Genomic DNA, 19,501 nt, shown 5'->3' on the forward strand with positions numbered 1-19,501 from the left:
AGAAATCCTCAAGCAGACTCCTTGCTGAGCCAGGAGCCCAGTGCAGGGCTTGATCCCAGGATCCTGAGATTATGACTCAAACCGAAACCAGGAGTTGAAAGCTCAACCAGCTGAGCCACCCAGGTGCCCCAAGCCAACAATTTTTCTTATATTATCTCGTCATATTCTTGTATTATGGAGAAGGCACTGTGCCCATTTTACAGGTGAGGAAATGAGCAACATGCCTTGTTACACAGTATCTGCAGTATATGCCCTTTCTTCGCCAGTTCACCTCTAATAAATCGATATACCGAGGCACCCTGAAAGTGGTTGAGTTTCCCCACTTAGTCATTGTTACCAGAGGTTTTCCCTGTCTTGGCTAGATGAGGACCCAGCCAAGATTAAGTTGTCTCTTCAGTCGGTGTGTGTGTATTCTCGACTTCACACATTCTATTGGTCACTTGTGTGTTTTGGTTTTAAAGGCTTCCTGAGGAGGTGATGACAGCCAGAGGACTATAAATAAGATGATACATTGTTAAAAGGATTCTGTTGCCTTCTTTATCGTATTAAATACTTAAAAGCAACATTTGCCTAGATATTTCAAAACTGAGTAACATTTTCTGACTGACCCAAGCTAGAAGAGCAGCCCTGTGGAAAAATCAAGGTGATGCCTATTGCTTAAGTACTCATTACTCTCATTCCCTTGGGATACTGTGCATAGTGTGGTCTGAAGAGGGACAAAAAATTTAATATCCTTCTCTCAAGTAATTTTAACAGTGTATTTGCTACATGAAATTAATGTACTCCAAAGATGAATATCATTATGGGGGGGTGGTCAAGATGACCATTATGCATATTAATTAATGGGAGCACATATTGTGCATTGAGTTTGTCATTGCCCAGGTGTTGCACGGTTCACTGAGTGTAAGTTCTCAAACTGTATAGTTTCAACTGTAAATTGAAAGGTGACAAATTTCCTTCCAGTTATTTATTCACTGATTTTTGGCGGATGGGGAACTGTAAGTATGTATAGAATCCTAATTATACTACCATATGATAAATAATGATATAACACAAATATTTGCACAACAGAAATGTTTCCCTAGTCTAGCCAATTGCCTGCTTGTTTCCAGCAGTATTTAATAAAAGTACTGCAAAAGAAGAAAATTTGTGCCCTTCTTTTGTCATAGTGACATTCTCTTTGACAATGGATCTTTGTCTAGGTCTTGAATTTCCTACAAAATGAGTGGAATACCCTGTTGCAAGGCAGTTTTCAAGAAAAGAAAGAGCCATCAATGCTTGATATCCATCATTTGAGGATTTAAATAGTTTAAACTTTCAGTTAAAATTGTGTGCTCAAATGTTCGATTTATCATGTAGAGCTAATCAGCTACCTGCAAACTTATTTGCATCAGTAAAAATGGGTACATTTTTAAAAGTGACTAGTTCATTTTAGTTCATTTTTAAAATTTTATTTTTTTTATTTTATAATTATTATTTTAGTAATCTCTACACCGTACAATGTGGGCCTCAAACTCATGACCCCGAGATCAACAGTCGCATGGTCTTCCAGCTGAGCCAGCTAGGTGCCCCTGGCCATTTTAGCTCATTTTTAATAAAGATTTTCTGATAGTATTTTGGACATTATGTTCTCTCCTCTGCCTCTTCCATCCCATGAAATTTGTAGTTCAGGAGATACTGTTTTCCTAGAATGTTTTTAGTGAAGAATAAAAAGTGATGACTCAAGACAGCTGGGCGTGAACACTCACTCAGAGCCCCAATCCCATTGGACTCCGATGACAAAAGAAATCTGCATGGCCCAGATTTTTTCTTCTGCCTTTGACCTTGAAAGTCTCTGGAGACGAAAAACCGTGTTCAGGTGTTGGCTGCCACTCCTCCTGTACTTCGCTAATCCAGCAGGTCTCTTCAGCCTTTTGGTTTACCAAAAGGTAAACCCTTGCGGGATTAATTTCACCGAGTTGGTGCTCTGCGTCTCTGTAATACCGTTTATTCTTTAAAACTTGTTGGGGACCTTCTTTCAGAGGAGGACTGTGAGTCAGTACTGGGAAAATCAGTTTCAGCTGCCTGAAACCATGAGCCAGCCAAACTTAGAGCATCTTTGATTGGACAACTGAGGATGTTCAGGTGATTTGTTCTTAAGTTCTCATGTCTGCGGCTAAGAGTCAGAATTCCTTAAGTGTTTGTTTAAGTTTATTTAATCTCTACACCCAATGTGGGGCTGGAACTCACTACCCTGAGATCAAGAGTCACATGGTCCTCAGCCTGAGCCAGCCAGGTACCCCTCTAGTCTTAGTTTTTGTTTCATGAGTGTTCTCCCCTTCTGAACATTTTGGCTATGTTTATAAAATTTTGATGTCCTGAAGAGACATGCCCATGGATAGTAGAAACAATGCCTGATCAAGTCAGGATACCTGGGTTCTACTGACTGGATTTGAGAAAAAATTACTTCTGTTCTCTGGGTTTTACCTCTTTTCCTGTTAAATGAAAGTTTGGCACATTACTTCTCTAAGATCCTTTGTAGATTGAAAGTATATACCCTTCCCCTAAGTGGTTGGTTACTGAGTGTATGACGGCTTAGGCTGCCTTTCCCTACCCAGATCCCGTCTTCCAGAAAATTGACGAGGCTGTAAATGTCCTACCACCAAGCAGGGAGTGGGTGTAAGGCTCTGAGGAAGTATTTGCCAGGAGTCAAAAATATTAATAGCCACCTGCCTCTGCCTCTCATTCTGAAGTAAAATGTTGTTTTATGTTATTTTGATCTTTTACTCCCCAGTCAACAGCAAACATTGAATTTTTGGTATGTGATAGAATTTTGATTATTTTGATAACTGATATTCCATTATTCCATTAAATTAAGTTGAAAATTGGCTTGATTAATTTGAATTTAAGAAAAATAAGGTTCTAGAGTGATGAAGCACTTGAAGTTTCCAAGGTTCTCCTAGTAAGCCTAGTTTATTGGATCTCTTTGGTTAAATCAGTTTGTTTTTTGTTTTTTAAATCTTATTTGAGAGAGAGCACGCACGTGAGAGAGAGAGAGAGAGAGTGTGTGTGCTTGTGCACAGAGGGAGAAGCAAACTCCCTGCTGAGCAGGGAGCCATACACAGGGCTCAATCCCAGGACCTTGAGACCAAGACCTGAGCCAAAGGCAGATGCTTCACCAGCTGAGCCACCCACACGCCCCTAGGTCAGCTTCTTTGAAGTTGTTAAACAAAAATATAGTTACTGAGAGAGTTTTAAGTAAAAATAAGTCTCAATAAGAACCCAAGTTATAGGGTAGGATCCCCCCCCCCCCAAAAAAAGATAGATTTTTTATGGTAATAATAGAAACTGAGTTCTTCAAAACATGTTATGGTGAGGAAAGAAACATAAACCCCATGTGTGAAAAGATATTTGAAGTCAAATAGAAGTACACATAAAAGCAAAAGCAGTACACGTTAAAGGCATTTATGATGATAGGATGCGGCAGTTCAACATTGAATCTTTGGTGGGCCAGCCTTCTCTGGTGGACTCCTAGGTTCTTCAGGACCCACTTCAGTATTGCCTCTGCGAAGTCTCTTCCAGACCTTCGGGATACTGGTCTCCGATAGCTGTTGATGGAGTCTATTTGTTGTTGTTCCAGGTACTGTTCCAGGGGACAGTTTCTTTCCTCAAGATGCTCACATTCTGGAGGGAGAGATCGTGAACATGAACACACACAAACATACACAAGGTGATTCTAGCTCAGGTGCTGTGAATGAAGTGGTAGTGACGTGGATAGGATGATGAACAAGGCTTTCCAGAGGGACAGATTTTGGAGCCAGGGCCTGAGATCAAGATGGTAACTCTTCCCTTTGCTTACTCACAGCGTGTTTCCTTACCTCTATTATAACCCTTACCTTTGTAATTAGGGGTACATCAGGTCTGTCTTTTGCACTAGACTGGGAGTGTGGTTAGGTCAGAGATCTCGGACTCACAATAAATTCATTGAATAAGTAGCCCAGAAAGTGATGTCACCTCTAAGTCTTTTGGTTATCAAGGGAAGTTTTATACGAATTAAGTTTGAATAGGGTTGTTCCTATATATTTGCGAAGAAAATGCATATTTTGAAAAATTGGATTATATTTATTTATATTTATTTATTTTTTTATTTTTTTAAAGATTTTATTTATTTATGTGACAGAGAGACAGCCAGCGAGAGAGGGAACACAGCAGGGGGAGTGGGAGAGGAAGAAGCAGGCTCACAGCGGAGGAGCCCGATGTGGGACTCGATCCCGGCACGCCGGGATCACGCCCTGAGCCGAAGGCAGACGCTTTAATGACTGCGCTACCCAGGCGCCCCAAAATTGGATTATATTTAGATACATCAAAAATGCTGTGCTAACTCATTGTGGAGAAAATGACTCTTCCATTATATCTGCTTTCTATAAATCTGATTGTTTTCTTCATCTCATTCCCTAAAACAGGGAAATATAGATGTGCTATAATATAGCTACATAAGAAGCCCTTTCTGGAGGTAATGGGAAGAGAAGTTTTCATGTGAAGAATAAAAAATTAAGGGTTGGGTGGAAGAAATGGAATATTTGGGCAAACATTTATGAATTAGAATATGACACAGTGATACTCTTGTAGTTAAACGAAAAAAATCAGTATTTCATAAGGTTTTAGACTATGGAAATAGATAATTTATGGTCCTGTGATATAAAATAAAGAAAACTAGATTCCCTTGGGCAGTGGCTGTCAAACTGCTTTCTTCATTGCTGGGAAGGCCAGGGGGTTTGCTGTGGGTCTGTACGGCCTGGCTATGTCTCCTTCCTGTCATTCCCACCTGCCTATGCTCCCACCACTTCTGTTTTTATTTCTATTATCAGTAAAGTAAACCACCACTCTAAGGATTTGGGATTCTTAGCATTAGCACAGTTTTGAAATGTTTTATTTTTCACTTATTTTTTTCCTTTTTCAAGTTCGTATTTAAATTCCAGTTAGCATACAGTGTAATATTTGTTCCGGGTATAAGATTTAGTGATTTGTCATCACTTCCACGTAACACCGGGTGCTCATCACAACAAATGCCCTCCTTAATCCCCATCACCCATTTAACCCTTCTCACCACCCACCTCCCCTCCAGCCACCCTCAATTTGTTCTCTGTAGTTAGTCTATTTTCTGGTTTGCTGCTCTTTTTTGTCCCCCTGTATCCTGAACTGCTCTTTTCTACCACCTGTGAGGAAGTGGGGCCTATTCCAACCCCCAAGATTTACATAGGTCACAATAGATCAGCACTCTAGAGCCCCATCACTGCTAAAGCCAAACCTGTTAATCACTTATACCTGGAAAATGAAGATTACAGTAGCTTATCAGTCACTGTAGGTATAACAACAATTTAGGATGTTTCATGTATGGGTCTTGAAATAAAATGCATTTTCCTGTACACCTGCAAAGTAAGATCTGTGCATAGTTCTGCATAGTTGCCTTGCTTGACCTCAGTTTCCTCATTTGTAAAATGAAGGGTAATTGCTAAGACCCTTCCCCCTTTAAAGTTCAGTGATCTTGGGAAAAGCTTCTGGGAGTGGGAAAGAGAAATGATCCTGGCTCTGTCTGGCTCTGTGTCACTTTTTTAAGAGTCATTCAGGTTTAGGGGCGGCTGGCTTGGCATGGTAGAGCATGCAACTCTTGGTGTCGAGGTTGTGAGTTTGAGCCCCACATTGGGTGTAGAGATTACTTAAAAATAAAATCTGGGGGAAAAAAAGCTGGCCAGGTTTAGATGAAGTTCTTAGAACCTTCAGTAACCTGTAGGAGGTTCTTCTCCATAAAACATTCTCAGGAAAGGGAACATTATAAACCTATTGAGGGCTGGGACCACAGTTGTTTTATTTGTTTCTTTGTCCCATGCAACAGATACTTCTGGCACAATGAGGATTTATTTTACTTTTGTGTCATTTTTAGATTTTTTAATAGGTGGGAATAGGTGGATATAGGTGTTTTTAAAAACCTTTCTTAAGACTGGACAGTTGGCTAGATTTGCAGAGGAAGAACAAGGCAGTAGACTAAACATACTGTAATTTGTCAGAAGCTGCTACTTTGTAGACTGAAGGAATAGGAAAAAGTTGACTGTGAGATCAACTTATGTAATTTTGATTACACTGTAACCTTTGCTAACATCTCAAAGTGACTAAAATAATCTGCAATTATGACCTGCTGTGTTATCTATTGTTTATATGTTGATTAAATTATAATCATTTGCAACCAAAATATATCACAATGAAAGTTTTAAAGATTTATTTTGGGGGGGGGGTAGAGCACAGAGGGAAGGGCAGAGGAAGAGAGAGAAGCAGATTCCCAGCTGAGTGTGGAGCCCGACGTGGGGCTGGATCCCATGACGGGATATCAGGTCCTGAGCTGAAATCAAGAGTTGGATGCTTACCTGACTGAGCCATCCAGATACCCCTCACAATAAAAATTTTAAAATATCTTCACTGATTTATCTCTTCCTTTTACTCCATATGTTTTGCAAACTTAAGATTACTTTAAGTTTTAAATAATAACAGTATAATTATTTCTTAAAGGCAATGATGATGCTGTCTTCCTCAGTATACTTGTCCATCATCTTGGTCTTTTTACTTCACAGTGTTTTGCCTCATTGGCAGAGAATCAAGAAAAGAAATAAGGAATTTTAGTGCACTCTATAGTCATGTTCATCAAGCCTCTGAGAGAGAAAGAACTTGAGAAATAGCCTGATGTGAATCCATCTCTTAGTAGTTTAGTGATCAAGACCAATAGACGGAAGGCTCTACATGAACCCTGTAATGTGTACAAAACACTTAGCAGAGTCTTAGCATGTTGTGGCTCTTGGATAAATGGTAGTGGTCCTCAGATCTTAACCCCAAATTTACGTCCTTATGACTTCCCTGCTATATTCTAGAGCCACCATTTGGAGCTACATAAGGCTTATCTTACTTTTACACAGCAGCTCTTCAGACATCTGGAGACAGTGGTCATACTTTACTATTTCCCCTTCCTTCCCATCCTGTAAACATCACCTCTTTTTTGTGCAGACATCTGGCTTCTGAATCTTTCATCACTTGCAGTGAATCTTTTTTTTTTTTTGGCAAAGAGTTATTTGAGAGAAAGAACTTGTAAGAGGGGAGTGAGGAGAAGGAGAGGGAGAAAGAGAATCTCAAGCAGACTCTGCTGAGCATGGAGCCTGTCACAAGGCTCCCATCTCATGACCCTGACATTGTGACCTGAGTCAAAATCAAGAGTTGGATGTGTAACTGACTGAGCCACCCAAGTACGCCCCTGCATTGACTCTGAGCCATCCTCACTATCAATCACTTGCTTAAAACTGGGGCCAAGTCTTCCTCTCAGATTCACAGTGAGTTTTAAGGAATGAAGGAGGAAGGTATTAAGCAAAGATCTCCAGAAGTTGGGGTAACTCTGTCAAGGAAGGTATTACCTCTCTCAGATGATGAGCCAGTTGAAGGACTGACCCTTGATCCATGATGCTTTAGGAATATTAGATGGGGGGTGTCTGGGTGGCTCAGTTGGTTGAGTGTCCGACTCTTGATTTTGGCTCAGGTCATGATCTCAGGGTCATGAGATTGAATCCTGTGTTGGGCTCTCTCTCCCTCTCCCTCTACCCCTTCCTCCTCTAAAAAAAGAGAAATATTAGATAGGCACATTTTTTTTTTTAAGTTTTTTCTCTTCCTCAGCATCCTTAAGATTGCAGTGTTTCTCAAACTTTTGTAATATTTGGGCCACTTAAACGTGAAAAACAATGTAAAGATCTAACAGCTAACTTGTAGAAGTTTAGTATTGCCTTAATTACTTTAATTACATTGTCACCTAAATATGTAGAAAGGTAATTATTTTTATATACTATAGGTCTTACACACCAATATAACCTAAACAAATTGATAATGTAAATACCAGCAAAACTGCATAATCTATAAAAATGTAAAAAGTAAGAGTGTAAAGCTACAGATACTGTTTTCTCAAAATAATTGTTCCAAATGTGACCGTGGTACTTAACGCTGAGTTCGGTGTGCTGTATTTCAGAATGCCATGTAAGGAGTCAGTTTTGCCCTATTGATAAAGCTCCAGTCCTACAGGGTAAAATTATATCCTCTGGCCTTAATTTGCTGTGAACACACCTTTTACATAGATTAAGTCCACTTCTCCTTTTCCTCATTAACTCCCAGCAAAGTTACACCCTTTGGTAGCAAAGGAGTTGAAACTGGACAGTGAGTGGCCTGATTGTATTTGATTTAGAAGCAGTTGTTCACCTATTCCAGAATAGGATGATATAAACATTTTAAGTTCTGTCATCAAAATAAGCACAGAACTAAAATTGTCACAGTGAACTCTTGTAAATTGTGGAATATGCCTGGCCCAGGCGTGAGGAGCAAAAAGACAGATAATGGATATGATTTGTAGGTTCCATCCTTCCAGGAGATTGGATGCAATTTCTTTTTCAGCTGGTAAGCTTTATAAAGCTTTATGGTTAGTGAGTAGGATTTTTGTTTCTACTTTTACCTCATTTTTTTTTTTTTTTTTTTTTTTTTTTTTTTTTTTTTGGTCTTTGGTTAAACTTCTCTGAAATTTCCATGCTGAAACATGGATTTCTGGGCATATCTCTTCATAGATGCTCAGACGTTCAAAGTGGTTTTTGTACCCCTTCTCAGTGGAATGTATCACAGTCTGTACTGCTGGATGTGACTTTAGGACATGACTTGGTTCAGCCAGTTGCCTTCAGAGGTGTTGAAAGAGCATTGGTCTTAGAGATGAAAGATCTCATTTTGTGTCCTCAGCCTTGCCCCGTAGTGAAGGCCATTATATTCATTTTGTGATGCAACAGCAGTGGTCCAGCGACACAGCAAAGGGGTGCAGAGCGGGGTAGGCTTCCAGGCCAGAGCAGTGCACTATGTGTAACTCTGCTGATCCCCGTAAGTTTAAATTCTGGGTTCTGTACAGTTTGGGTAAAAAAAAAAAAAACCCCGACTAAGCTGTTTGCCACAAGAGAATAATAAATCAGTCTTTCTTTTCTTCACCCTGTATTTTTCTTAACCAGATGGACTGGTTAAGTGGGAACTCGTCTCTGATGTGCTTAGATGGAGATAAGCACATTTTAATCCACCCAGTAGGACAGCCTCACAAATGCTGTGCTTGATGAAGGATATCAAACCATTTTGTAGATGCAACAGACCCGGATTTATTTTCCCTGGTTGTATGTCTTTGGAGGCATTTTTTTTTTTTTAAGATTTTATTTATTTATTCGACAGAGACAGAGACAGCCAGCGAGAGAGGGAACACAAGCAGGAGGAGTGGGAGAGGAAGAAGCAGGCTCATAGCGGAACAGCCTGATGTGGGCTCGATCCCATAACGCCAGGATCACGCCCTGAGCCGAAGGCAGATGCTTAACCGCTGTGCCACCCAGGCGCCCCTGGAGGCATTTTTTTTATCTCTGTTTTAGAAGTTAGGAAAGAATTAAGGTTCCTAAGATTATTGCTAATATTAGATCTATAGTGTCAGGCAAGCTTTCTTTTCTCTTTGTCTTTCCATTTTTATGTTACCATATTTAAATCTCCATGTGTGGGGAGGAGATCTTTTTCTAAGCTTGAAGAGCCTTTGCACTTTAGACTTGTATCATAAAGTTCAGTGTTTGCTTCCACTCCAAGTTACGTAATAGTCTCAATGTCCAAATTTTGTATAATTGATTTTCTGCCATGAATGTCAAAATAGTTTGTAATTACAAACTAATTAGTGGGGTTAGGCAGTTATTGTAAATATTTTAACAGAAGTGGACGAGATACTTTATAGGAACTGATAATAAAAGTAGGCTAGCCAAACATACTGTTACTAAATTTCCAGCTGCATAAGGTTGCATGTAACTATTTGTAATTTCTAACAGCAAATTGACATTTAAATGTTGGTGAATTACTGTGATTTAGCTATTAAAAACATTCATTATGTACATACACATATATATATATATATATATATATAAGTACACACATACATATTCCATTGATTGAAAGACACATTACATTTATTGGACTAAAAACTACCCTGTATGCTTGAAACTAATAAATATAACACTGTATGTTAATTATACTTGAATTTTTAAAAAACAAGTAAGTGTGTGTTTCCTGGACTCTTGATGCTTTGATGGTCTGAAATGAATTAAAACCATTGGTAGGTACTAGGCAGCCTTCATATCCCGCTTGTTTCCATATATGCCTTAGGTTCGTTTTGGTGGGCTGGCATGACCTAAGAATGTCTCCAATCATGCATGACATCTTTCAGGAGCCTGACCCTGACCCTCCGAGGGTCATTCTGTGTAAACAGCTACACTGTGCAAATGTTTTTACCTAGAAGTAATGCAAATCCAAACCGTGAGATTTATAGTTTGCATTTTCATCATTACATCGACAAACATGTTGTAAGTACCTGTTATATACCAGGTATTGTGCTAGATGTGGGTGGTATGAAAAAGATACAGTTTTTTTCAAAGGGCTTGCAGTCTAGGGAGTGGTTTAACGAGAGGTTGTTTCAGAGTCACTTGTGAAATTAAAAACCCTTACCTACATATTCTGGTCCCACCATCCAATGATTCTAGTGATTCAGTTGAATTGTGGTGATGTCTGAGCATCTGTACTTAGACAGCAAAATCAGCTGATTAAAAAAAAATTCTCCACTAAGAACCATTGGAAGAGAGAAAGAAAGAATAAATGATTATGAGAAATTGATACTTTGTAAGCTCGGGGTAATTTTTCAGATTTTAAAATTATGAAGGTTCATATACATGTACAGCCCAGTGAGTTGTTATGACATGAACACCTTTGTGACTAGCAGGCATGTCAAGAGACAGACTGTTGCCAGACTCTGAGAAGTTCTCTGTGTCCCCTTCTAGTTACAATTCTTCCCAAGATAACAGAGGCCTGACTTTTGCTTTTATCTATATTTTTACCACCAGTGAAGGCATCCCTAATTGATAGTTTAATTTTTTCTGTTTTGAACTCTAGAGAAATCGAATCCTACTGTATGTATTCCTCTGTCATCTTTTCCCACTATTGTTTGTAAAATTCATCCAGGTTGTTGCTAATGGCTCTTGTTCATTTTCATCACCGTATAGTAGTATATATGACCACACCACAATCTCTGCTCTCCTGTTGTTGGGACATGTGGATTGATTTTTCACCTTTGGCTGTTGGGAAGTGCTTCTGCACACACACAGTAATGCCCATGTAGCATGAGTTTTTCCAGGATATTTTCCGGCAGTGGATTCCTGGGTCATATGATGCGTATGTTGTAGACTTAGTACTAGATAATGTTTTTCTAGTGATTGAACCTGTTTTTCCTAGGTGATTGAACCAACTTAAAATCCTTCCAGCAATGTTTGAAAGTTCCCATTGCCTTACCTCCTTGCAGAGAGTGATTAATCTTGACTGGTCAGTTAAGAAGAGGCAAGATGGGAAGAGGAGGAAGGTTATTTTAGACATAAGAAGCAATGAAAATAACAGGGTGTGATGAGTTTGGAAGGAAATTGCAAATATCCTGGTATGACACTAACTTAGGAACTTGTGGGAAAGTGGTGGGAGAGGAGGGTGGATGTGTGTGATGTGCTGAGGAGTTTGGTCTTTATTCTAAAGGCAGTGAGTGAAGCAGGCAAAAGACATCAGATCTACATTTCTAAAAATTTGCTGTGTGAGAGCTATGTAGAAGATGAGGGGGTGAAGCCCCACAGCGAGCTTAACTACTCTAATCCAAGGAGGAATGAAAGAAGGCAGAGTCAAAGAGGATGATTTCAGAGGTGCTTAGACCTAGGTCAATAGTTTTGCCAATTCTGTTGAATGTGGGAAAGGGAGAAGAGAGGCAGGAGTCTTGATTTTGCCTGGGTGACTATTTGGGTGGTGATTTCATTCAATAAGTTGGAGAACTCAGGAAGAGGAGAGTTTGAGGTCAAGGTGGCAATCATGGGGGAGTGAAGTTAGTTTTAGACAGTAGCATGTGAGATATCCATAGATAATCTAGTAAAGCTGTTCAGTAAGTGGCTTGAACTCAAGAGAAAGGAGTAGGCTGGAAACGTCCTCAGTATATAGGTGGTGTTTGAAGCTGTAGGGGTGAATGCAACTGCCCACAGAAGAGTCTAAGGAGGATGAAGTAGATGAATGGGAGACGAGGACCCTGAAAAGCAGACCAAGAAGGAACAACCAAAGAAGTAAGAGGTATAAACCAAAAGAAATCAGATTGTGCAAGCTAAGGAAAAGAGGATTTGCAGGAGAGAATCATGACTAGTGTCCAGTGCCCTCAGAAGACACCCAGTGAATCTGGAAAATGTGCTTTGCATTTGGCAGTTAGGAAAGACATGCTCCGGGATCAGGGTGTTCCAGCCAGGGGAATGCAAAGAGCAGAAGTGATGCCACAGTGACTTAAGAGCAAACAATGGGAGAGGAAGTGGGGAAAAAACAGATGAGGAGAGTTTTTTAACTCAGCAGTGAATGGAAGCCAAAAGCACATTAGGTAGAGTGGGATGAGGAATGAAGAGAGGGAGGATTTGTGTGTGTTTAAGGTGGGAGGTATTTGTATCTAATCCTGTAGAGAGGACTGTCTAGTTAAATGGAGGAGAGAAGAATGTCCCTGAAATTGCAGCATGAGGACACAGAAACATGGTACTCAACATCCAACAGGAGGTGGCTATCCTGTTACGGCGGAGAGAGACAAAAGGTGGGAAAAATTGGCACAGTCTGAATATATTTGTAAGGATGAAGGTTTTCAGAGATAAGACATTGGAGAGTTCCTAGCATTTAATATCCTCTTGCCTCTTCAAGAGGGGGCAGATTCTTGGGCTGAGTAAGGATGAACGTTAATAGTTGATATGCAGGTTGTATTACACAGCTGTAGGCACTTAATTTGACAACCTGCTAACTATGAAGTTAAAGTGTGTTTGAACAAATGTCAGTGGTGAGAAGCCATAGCCATGTCACTGTAGTGTCTTAAAGGAAATTCAAAGACTTTCTATTCTGTGTTGTGCATGAAAACAGTAAAGTTTCATAACCACCTTATGCTTTTATCCATCTCTTTTCCACACATAAAGCCAGTTTTCTTTATATTTAGTATTCATGTGATCATAATTTCCAAAATGACTTCCCCCTAAACTCCTATGGTCAAAGAACTGTTACTGGAAAGAGGGAGAGAGAGAGAATGAGTGTGAGTGTGTGTGTCTGTGTGTGTGTGTGTGTGTGTATCTCAGTTCTCTTCAGCCAGAGACCATCAAGAACATGCCTAGGGTAGAACAAGTTGAGTTTATTACCCATTGCAGCAAAGAGAATGGACATTGTATGGATACCATGGGGCATCTCAGTAAGATGGTGTTAGACCTATCATAGAATTTGGGCTTTGGTTGGATAATTTTAGGGAGGATCTGGGGAAGCAAGGACTTGCTCTGTATTGGGTGGTTAGAAGGAAGGACAATTCTGTGACTGAGCATATCATTAAATCTTATAGGGAGCACAGAATAGATTGAGGAAAAAGCTGTAATTGCTAAAGAAGTGGCAGTCATACATTGAGTGTGAGAGGAGGATGTCTGGTATTTTGCGGGTTGCACAGTGAACTTGTTTTTGTGTCACTTTACCATAGTCTCAAAGTGACTTTATTTGATACAGATATTGTATGAGATTATATCCCAGAGAAGAACGCCAGTCTGACTGTGAGCATCAGACCAGCTTATAATAATAATGAGATCTAGCTATTAAAGTTAGATCAATTCTGGACTTCAGAGACAGCCTTATTTTTCATATATTCATATTCATGTATATATTTATATTTATCATGTATATATACATACACATTTATATCTTAGTTTAATTTATAAATGAGATGCTTATCTTTTCCTTCTTTGGGTGAGTGTAGTTTTAATATGTATTGGCAAAAAATATAGAAATCCTTTCAGAGTTTAGTATTTTATCAGGATATCAAAACTCATTACTTGAGGATATACTTTTTCAGCTGTATCAATAGCATGAAATGCACTGCTGTTTGTTGGGGAATGAGCAGAAAACAGAACATTCTTGCATTGATCCAAGTAGAAAGTGGGTGGTGGTGAGGGCACAGAGGGTGGACATTTTCAGAAATATTTAGAAAAAAGAGTGGACAGAACTTGATGTCAGAATGTAGTATGTAGGGAAGCCAGAGGAGTGAAGAATGATGCCTAGGTTTCTAGCTGAGTAAGTTTCAGTAGGAAGTGATGTTCCTACCAGGATGGGGATGAAGAGGGAAGTGACAAGTTGGTGGTGGTGGTGGGGGGGTAACAAATCTTAAACCAGAATCCCTACAGTAGCAAGAATATGGTTGAGGGGAGGCTGATTGCTTCTAATCAATCTCGCACGTGCCTAGCACGTAACAGAATAATAATTTGTTATTTGATTAACAGCAAGAGCTGGAACCGCCCAAGGAACCAAAATCTTAAATTCTTTTGTCAGCATGTTCTCTCCTGATAAGCAAATCTATGTAAGTGACAAAATTACCATCAGCAGATTGTTTGATCAGGGTGGGGACATAGCAAGGGAAGCTAGCCTGGGTATCTTGGTTGCTATGGTTATCAGTATGACATCTCTACTGTAGGATTTTATGTGTCCAGTATATGGAAACACAGGGGTGACCTCAAAACTGTGTCTTGAACCTTTGTGCTGAAATGTTGTATGCCAAAATGCCAAAATGGGTATCTGCTGGTTCAAAACTTTCCATTTTATAGAACTGATCTACAGGTTTTTAATAGAAACAGTATAAAGGGAGGAGGGGAGAGGAGGGAATTAAAATACATCTGTAACCACACATAAACAAATTAAAAGACAGACTTCCTTTACCTATTTTCATTCTGATGTTCTGAGCCTGTGTAAAGAGGCAAAATACAAATGAATTTAAAAGGCAGCTTGCCTCATTGTTATGTCAGCTGTGCAGGGTTGATCAAGGAAATCTGACATACTAAATTTGCTCTTGTTTTGTTTTGTTTCTTTTTATCATTGTGTTTTCACTTTATATGGGGAAAGGCTATTCCCCAGCTGACTTCTCCCTGCCCTTAAAAAAAAAAAAAAAAAAAAAAAAAAAATCAGTCTCTTGCTGAAATTCCCTTTTCTTTCTTCCATCATAATATTTTGAATCAGAACATACAAGTAAATTTTATTTAGAGCTTTTCAATGTGAGACTTGGTTCTCTGTAAAATTAAAGCAGAATCATAAGTGTTTACTTTTGCTTGTAAGTAGGTGCATGTGATGTATAGTTCTATTTTATTAAATGCATATGTGTATTTGAAATTGCATGCCATTTTAAACCCAGATGATTACACTGTGAAAAGTCATTTAGATAAACCTCAGAGATGGAAAATCTCTAAATGGCAATGGTTGTGCTAGCTTTCCGATTACTGGTGTGGAAGTAGCAGGAGAGCCTGTGGCTGGTTCCCCAGTTTTCTTGGGCAGTGGCCTAAATATACCTTCAAATAGAAGGCATTACTCCTCTTTTTAGACCTTTCTTATATGCCTGATCTGTTACTGAATTGCTCATGTGCCTTTGGGAATCTTTAAGTTCTCCATTCATCAGGATTTTAAGAACATCCTGATAATAGTTAAATATGATATTTATATTAATAGGTTTTCCTCAGGCATTGCCTTTCACAGTTTTGGTTATTTTTGCTTTAAGCAAGAACAGCCCTTAAGGCTTGTATCATTAATTATTCTATTAAGAGTGAGACTGTTAACACTGACTATGTGAAAAAATACTGGATTCTTTTTGAGTTAGAAGGTATCTTAGAGAAAATCTTAGAGTGTAATCCTCTTGCCCTGTATGCTAAACAGGTGAGAATAAAAGAATTGGGTGACTTCTGAGTTTCCTGAAAGAAAAATTATGATTTTTAAACATATAATTATGAATTATGATTTTCAACATTATAATTCTAAAAATCATTACTTTCAACCTATAATTTTGGAACTTAAAATTAATGAACACTGAGTTGGTAAACCAATTGTCAAATAGTATAGTTTTTATGTTTTACTTAATAAAAATTAAGCAGAAGGCTGCATGAATAATGAACACGTCATTTTTTTTTTTCAGAAATATTTATTTATTTTAGGGAGAGAGTGCCTGCATGCACGCATGGGTGGGGGGAGGGGCAGAGGGAGAGAGAGAGAATGGGAGAGAAGCAGACTCCCCGCTGAGCTCACAGCCCAGCATGGGGCTACCCCCCACCCAGATGATGACCTGCGCTGAGATAAAGAGTGGTGGCTCAACTGACTGAGCCACCCAGGCACATCATTTTAAGCTATTTAATATCCTTTCTCATTTAAGTAGATATAGAGAAGGTTGTCTATTTGAACTAATTATTTTAAATTCACATTCTTTAATTAAGAAATAAAATGCCTGAAGTAAATTTCTTGGAGCTGTCAAAACTCTTCCTTCATTTTTGCAGTAATTCATTAATTGAGTAAATGATATTATGACTAAATATATTTTAGACAACTGTGTGAAGATGGAGTAATCATTCTTCAGTTAGGGCTGAAATTTGTAGTTGGAAGGAGAAAAATAGTTTTATTTCTTTAAATGAATATATTATTTTGTGATATAATTACATCTTCCAGAATGAGATTTTTTTTTATTAGTTAATAGATTTTGGAATTAGGAAGTACTCTAGAATTCATCTGATTCAACAGCCCCAATGTCCAGACAAAGATATTGAGAACCAAAGTGCAGAGGAATAATCCAGGGTGACATATTTGATCAGAATAAAGCTCAAGTCTCTCTTGTTTCATTTGTCTGGTGCTTTTCGCGCTGTAATGTGTGTTATTCTCTCTCTCAAAACCAATCTAGATGTTTAAATAGAAAGGGAGGATAGGCAGAGTGCCAAAGGAAAAGGATGCGAATCCCCCTTTCAGTGAACCTGTTAAGCTTAGGAGTTTACTTACTGGGTCTCCAGCGTTTGTTCTTAAGATACAGTGCTTCTGTGGTGGGGATACTCATGCTAACTAAACTGATTTTTTGCCTTTTAGGTGAGAGTTACGTGTGTGCATCAAATGAACCATTTCGTAAAGTTGATTACACCAAAAATATTAATCCGAACTGGTCTGTCAACATCAAGGGTGGTACAACCCGAGCCTTGGCTGCTCCCTCCTCTGTGAAAAGCGAAGTGAAGGAAAGCAAAGATTTCATCAAACCCAAATTAGTGACTGTGATTCGAAGTGGAGTGAAGCCTAGAAAAGCCGTGCGGATCCTTCTTAATAAGAAGACTGCTCATTCCTTTGAACAGGTGTTGACAGATATCACCGAAGCCATTAAACTAGATTCAGGAGTGGTCAAGAGGCTCTGCACGCTGGATGGAAAGCAGGTAAGAGGGTTATTAGCCCCCAGCTCTCCATCTTACTGTTAAACTCTCCCTGTATCGTGGTGGTTACGTATTTGACAGAATTTCGTGGTGTGCTAGAAATTATTCTAGTACTCCTACTTGAAAGGTGTGTGTCTGTATTAGCTTTTATCATGAAAAATGTAAGTGGCTTACCTGCGTCTTTGCCCGAATATCTCATAAGTGTATATGGAGAAATCTGTACTTCTTATGGTCACTGAAAGGGAAATGTAAACAACTCTTTTTTTTTCAGTTTGTATTTAAATTCCAGTTAGCTAAGGTACAGTGTGATAGTAGTTTCAGGTGTATAGTATGGTGATTCAACACTTCTGTACAACACCTGGTGCTCATTACAAGTACCCTCCTTAATCCCTATCACCTGTTTAACCCATCCCCCACCCACCTCCCCTCTGGTAGCCATCAGTTTGTTCTCTGTAGTTGAGAGTCTGTTTCTTGGTTTTTCTCTCTCTTTTTTATTTCCCTTTGCTCGTTTGTTTTGTTTCTTAAATTCCAGATATGAGTGAAATCATATGGTACTTTGTCTTTGTCTGACTGGCTTATTTTACTTAGCATAATACTCTCTAGCTCCAACCACGTTGTTCCAAATGGCAAGATTTTATTCTTTCTTTATTGCTGAGTAATATTTTATTGTATGTATATACAGTGTTTTATTGTATGTATATTGTGGTGTATGTATGTGTATACACACACACACCACATTTTCTTTATCCATTCATCAGTCATTGGACACTTGGACTGTTTCCATAATTTGGCTGTTGTTGACAATGCTGCTATAAACATCCGAGTGCGTGTATCCTTTTGAATTAGTATCTTTGTATCTTTGGGTAAATACATCCTAGTGCAATTGCTGGATCATAGGGTTGTTCTATTTTTAACTTTTTGAACAACCTCCATGCAGTTTTCCAGAGTGGCTGCACCAGTCTGCAATCCCACCAACAGTGCAAGAGGGTTCCTTTTAATCCACATCCTTGCCAACACTTGCTATTTCTTGTGTTTTTTATTTTAACCATTCTGAAGGTGTGAGATGATATCTCATTGTACTTTTGAATTTTATTTCCCTGATGATGACCGATTTTGAGCATCTTTTCATGTGTCTGTTGGCCATCTGTATATCTTCTTTGGAAAAATATCTATTCATGTCTTCTGCCCATTTTTTAATCGGATTATTTATGTTTTGGATGTTAGGGAAATGTAGACGTCTGAGTGAAAAGTGTAAGTTGAAGAGGCTTCCTACATTAAATGGGATGTTCTCTGTTTAAGAACACCTGTTGACTAGTAGAGTCATGGGTTTGGTAAATCACAGGAGTCAAAATTGAAGATATTTAACATTTTTAGAAAAGCCTTTCCTCCCCACCTACATAGACTATGGAAAATGCATTTCAAAAAAGTACTTTCTTTCATAAGAATGTCCATATGAATTTCATAGGGCACAAGGGAGGTAATTAATCAGCATTTCTTTTTTGTTTGTTTTTTAAGACACAAGACAGAGAGTGTGTATGTGTGGGATGGGGGGGGGCAGAGGGAGAGGGAGAGAGAATCCCAAGCAAGCTTCACATCAAGCGCAGATCCTGAAGCGGGGTTCAATGTCACGACCCTGAAATCATGACCTGAGCTGAAATCAAGAGTCGGACACTTAACCACCATCCAGGCACCCCATTAATCAACACTTCTGAAAAATATAGACAGATTACACAGGAAAAGGCAAGCCAAATTATGGTAATAATATACCAGGAAATCTAACAGGCTAAAGAAGAAAAATTGGGCAAATTTCAAGAATTCATGAATACTGAGTTTTGCCACAATCAAATTATCATTCCTAAAAAGAGAAGCACGTAGCTTCTGAGGTGTAGTTTTTCCTAATTTCAATAAAGTTAAATTGTTTGTATTTATATTGTGTTAAACATTATAGTTTCCAGCATTCAATTTGTTTCTTCATTCTATTTTGTTTTTTCCCTATAACACACTTAATTTATTCTGAAGTGTTTAGCTCGTATAGTGCTGAGAATGAAACACTGGAGCAGTGCCTTCTGGAAAACACAGTTAAGGTAGTTTTCTAATTTCCTAACACCAGATCTAGTTAGTCAATTGTTTCCTGAAACAGTAACAAAATTTAAAAAATA

At 38.8% G+C, this 19,501-nt stretch overlaps 1 protein-coding gene across 10 annotated transcripts in view; it reads left to right on the plus strand.

The window, feature by feature from the left end:
- DCLK2 (doublecortin like kinase 2) overlaps positions 1-19,501 on the plus strand; it is a 140,810-nt gene that overhangs the window by 2,115 nt on the left and 119,194 nt on the right. For all 10 annotated transcript variants that reach the window (XR_008958649.1, XM_026499450.4, XM_026499451.4 and 7 more), the window contains exon 2: positions 17,011-17,345. Coding sequence is in view for 9 of the 10 variants with exons in the window: in XM_026499450.4 (XP_026355235.1) it covers positions 17,011-17,345 (335 nt within the window). In the remaining variant the exon portion in view is untranslated. The remainder of the gene's footprint in view (positions 1-17,010; positions 17,346-19,501) is intronic.

Source organism: Ursus arctos, unplaced genomic scaffold (genome assembly GCF_023065955.2).
Source record: "Ursus arctos isolate Adak ecotype North America unplaced genomic scaffold, UrsArc2.0 scaffold_11, whole genome shotgun sequence".
Classification (NCBI taxonomy): domain Eukaryota; kingdom Metazoa; phylum Chordata; class Mammalia; order Carnivora; family Ursidae; genus Ursus; species Ursus arctos.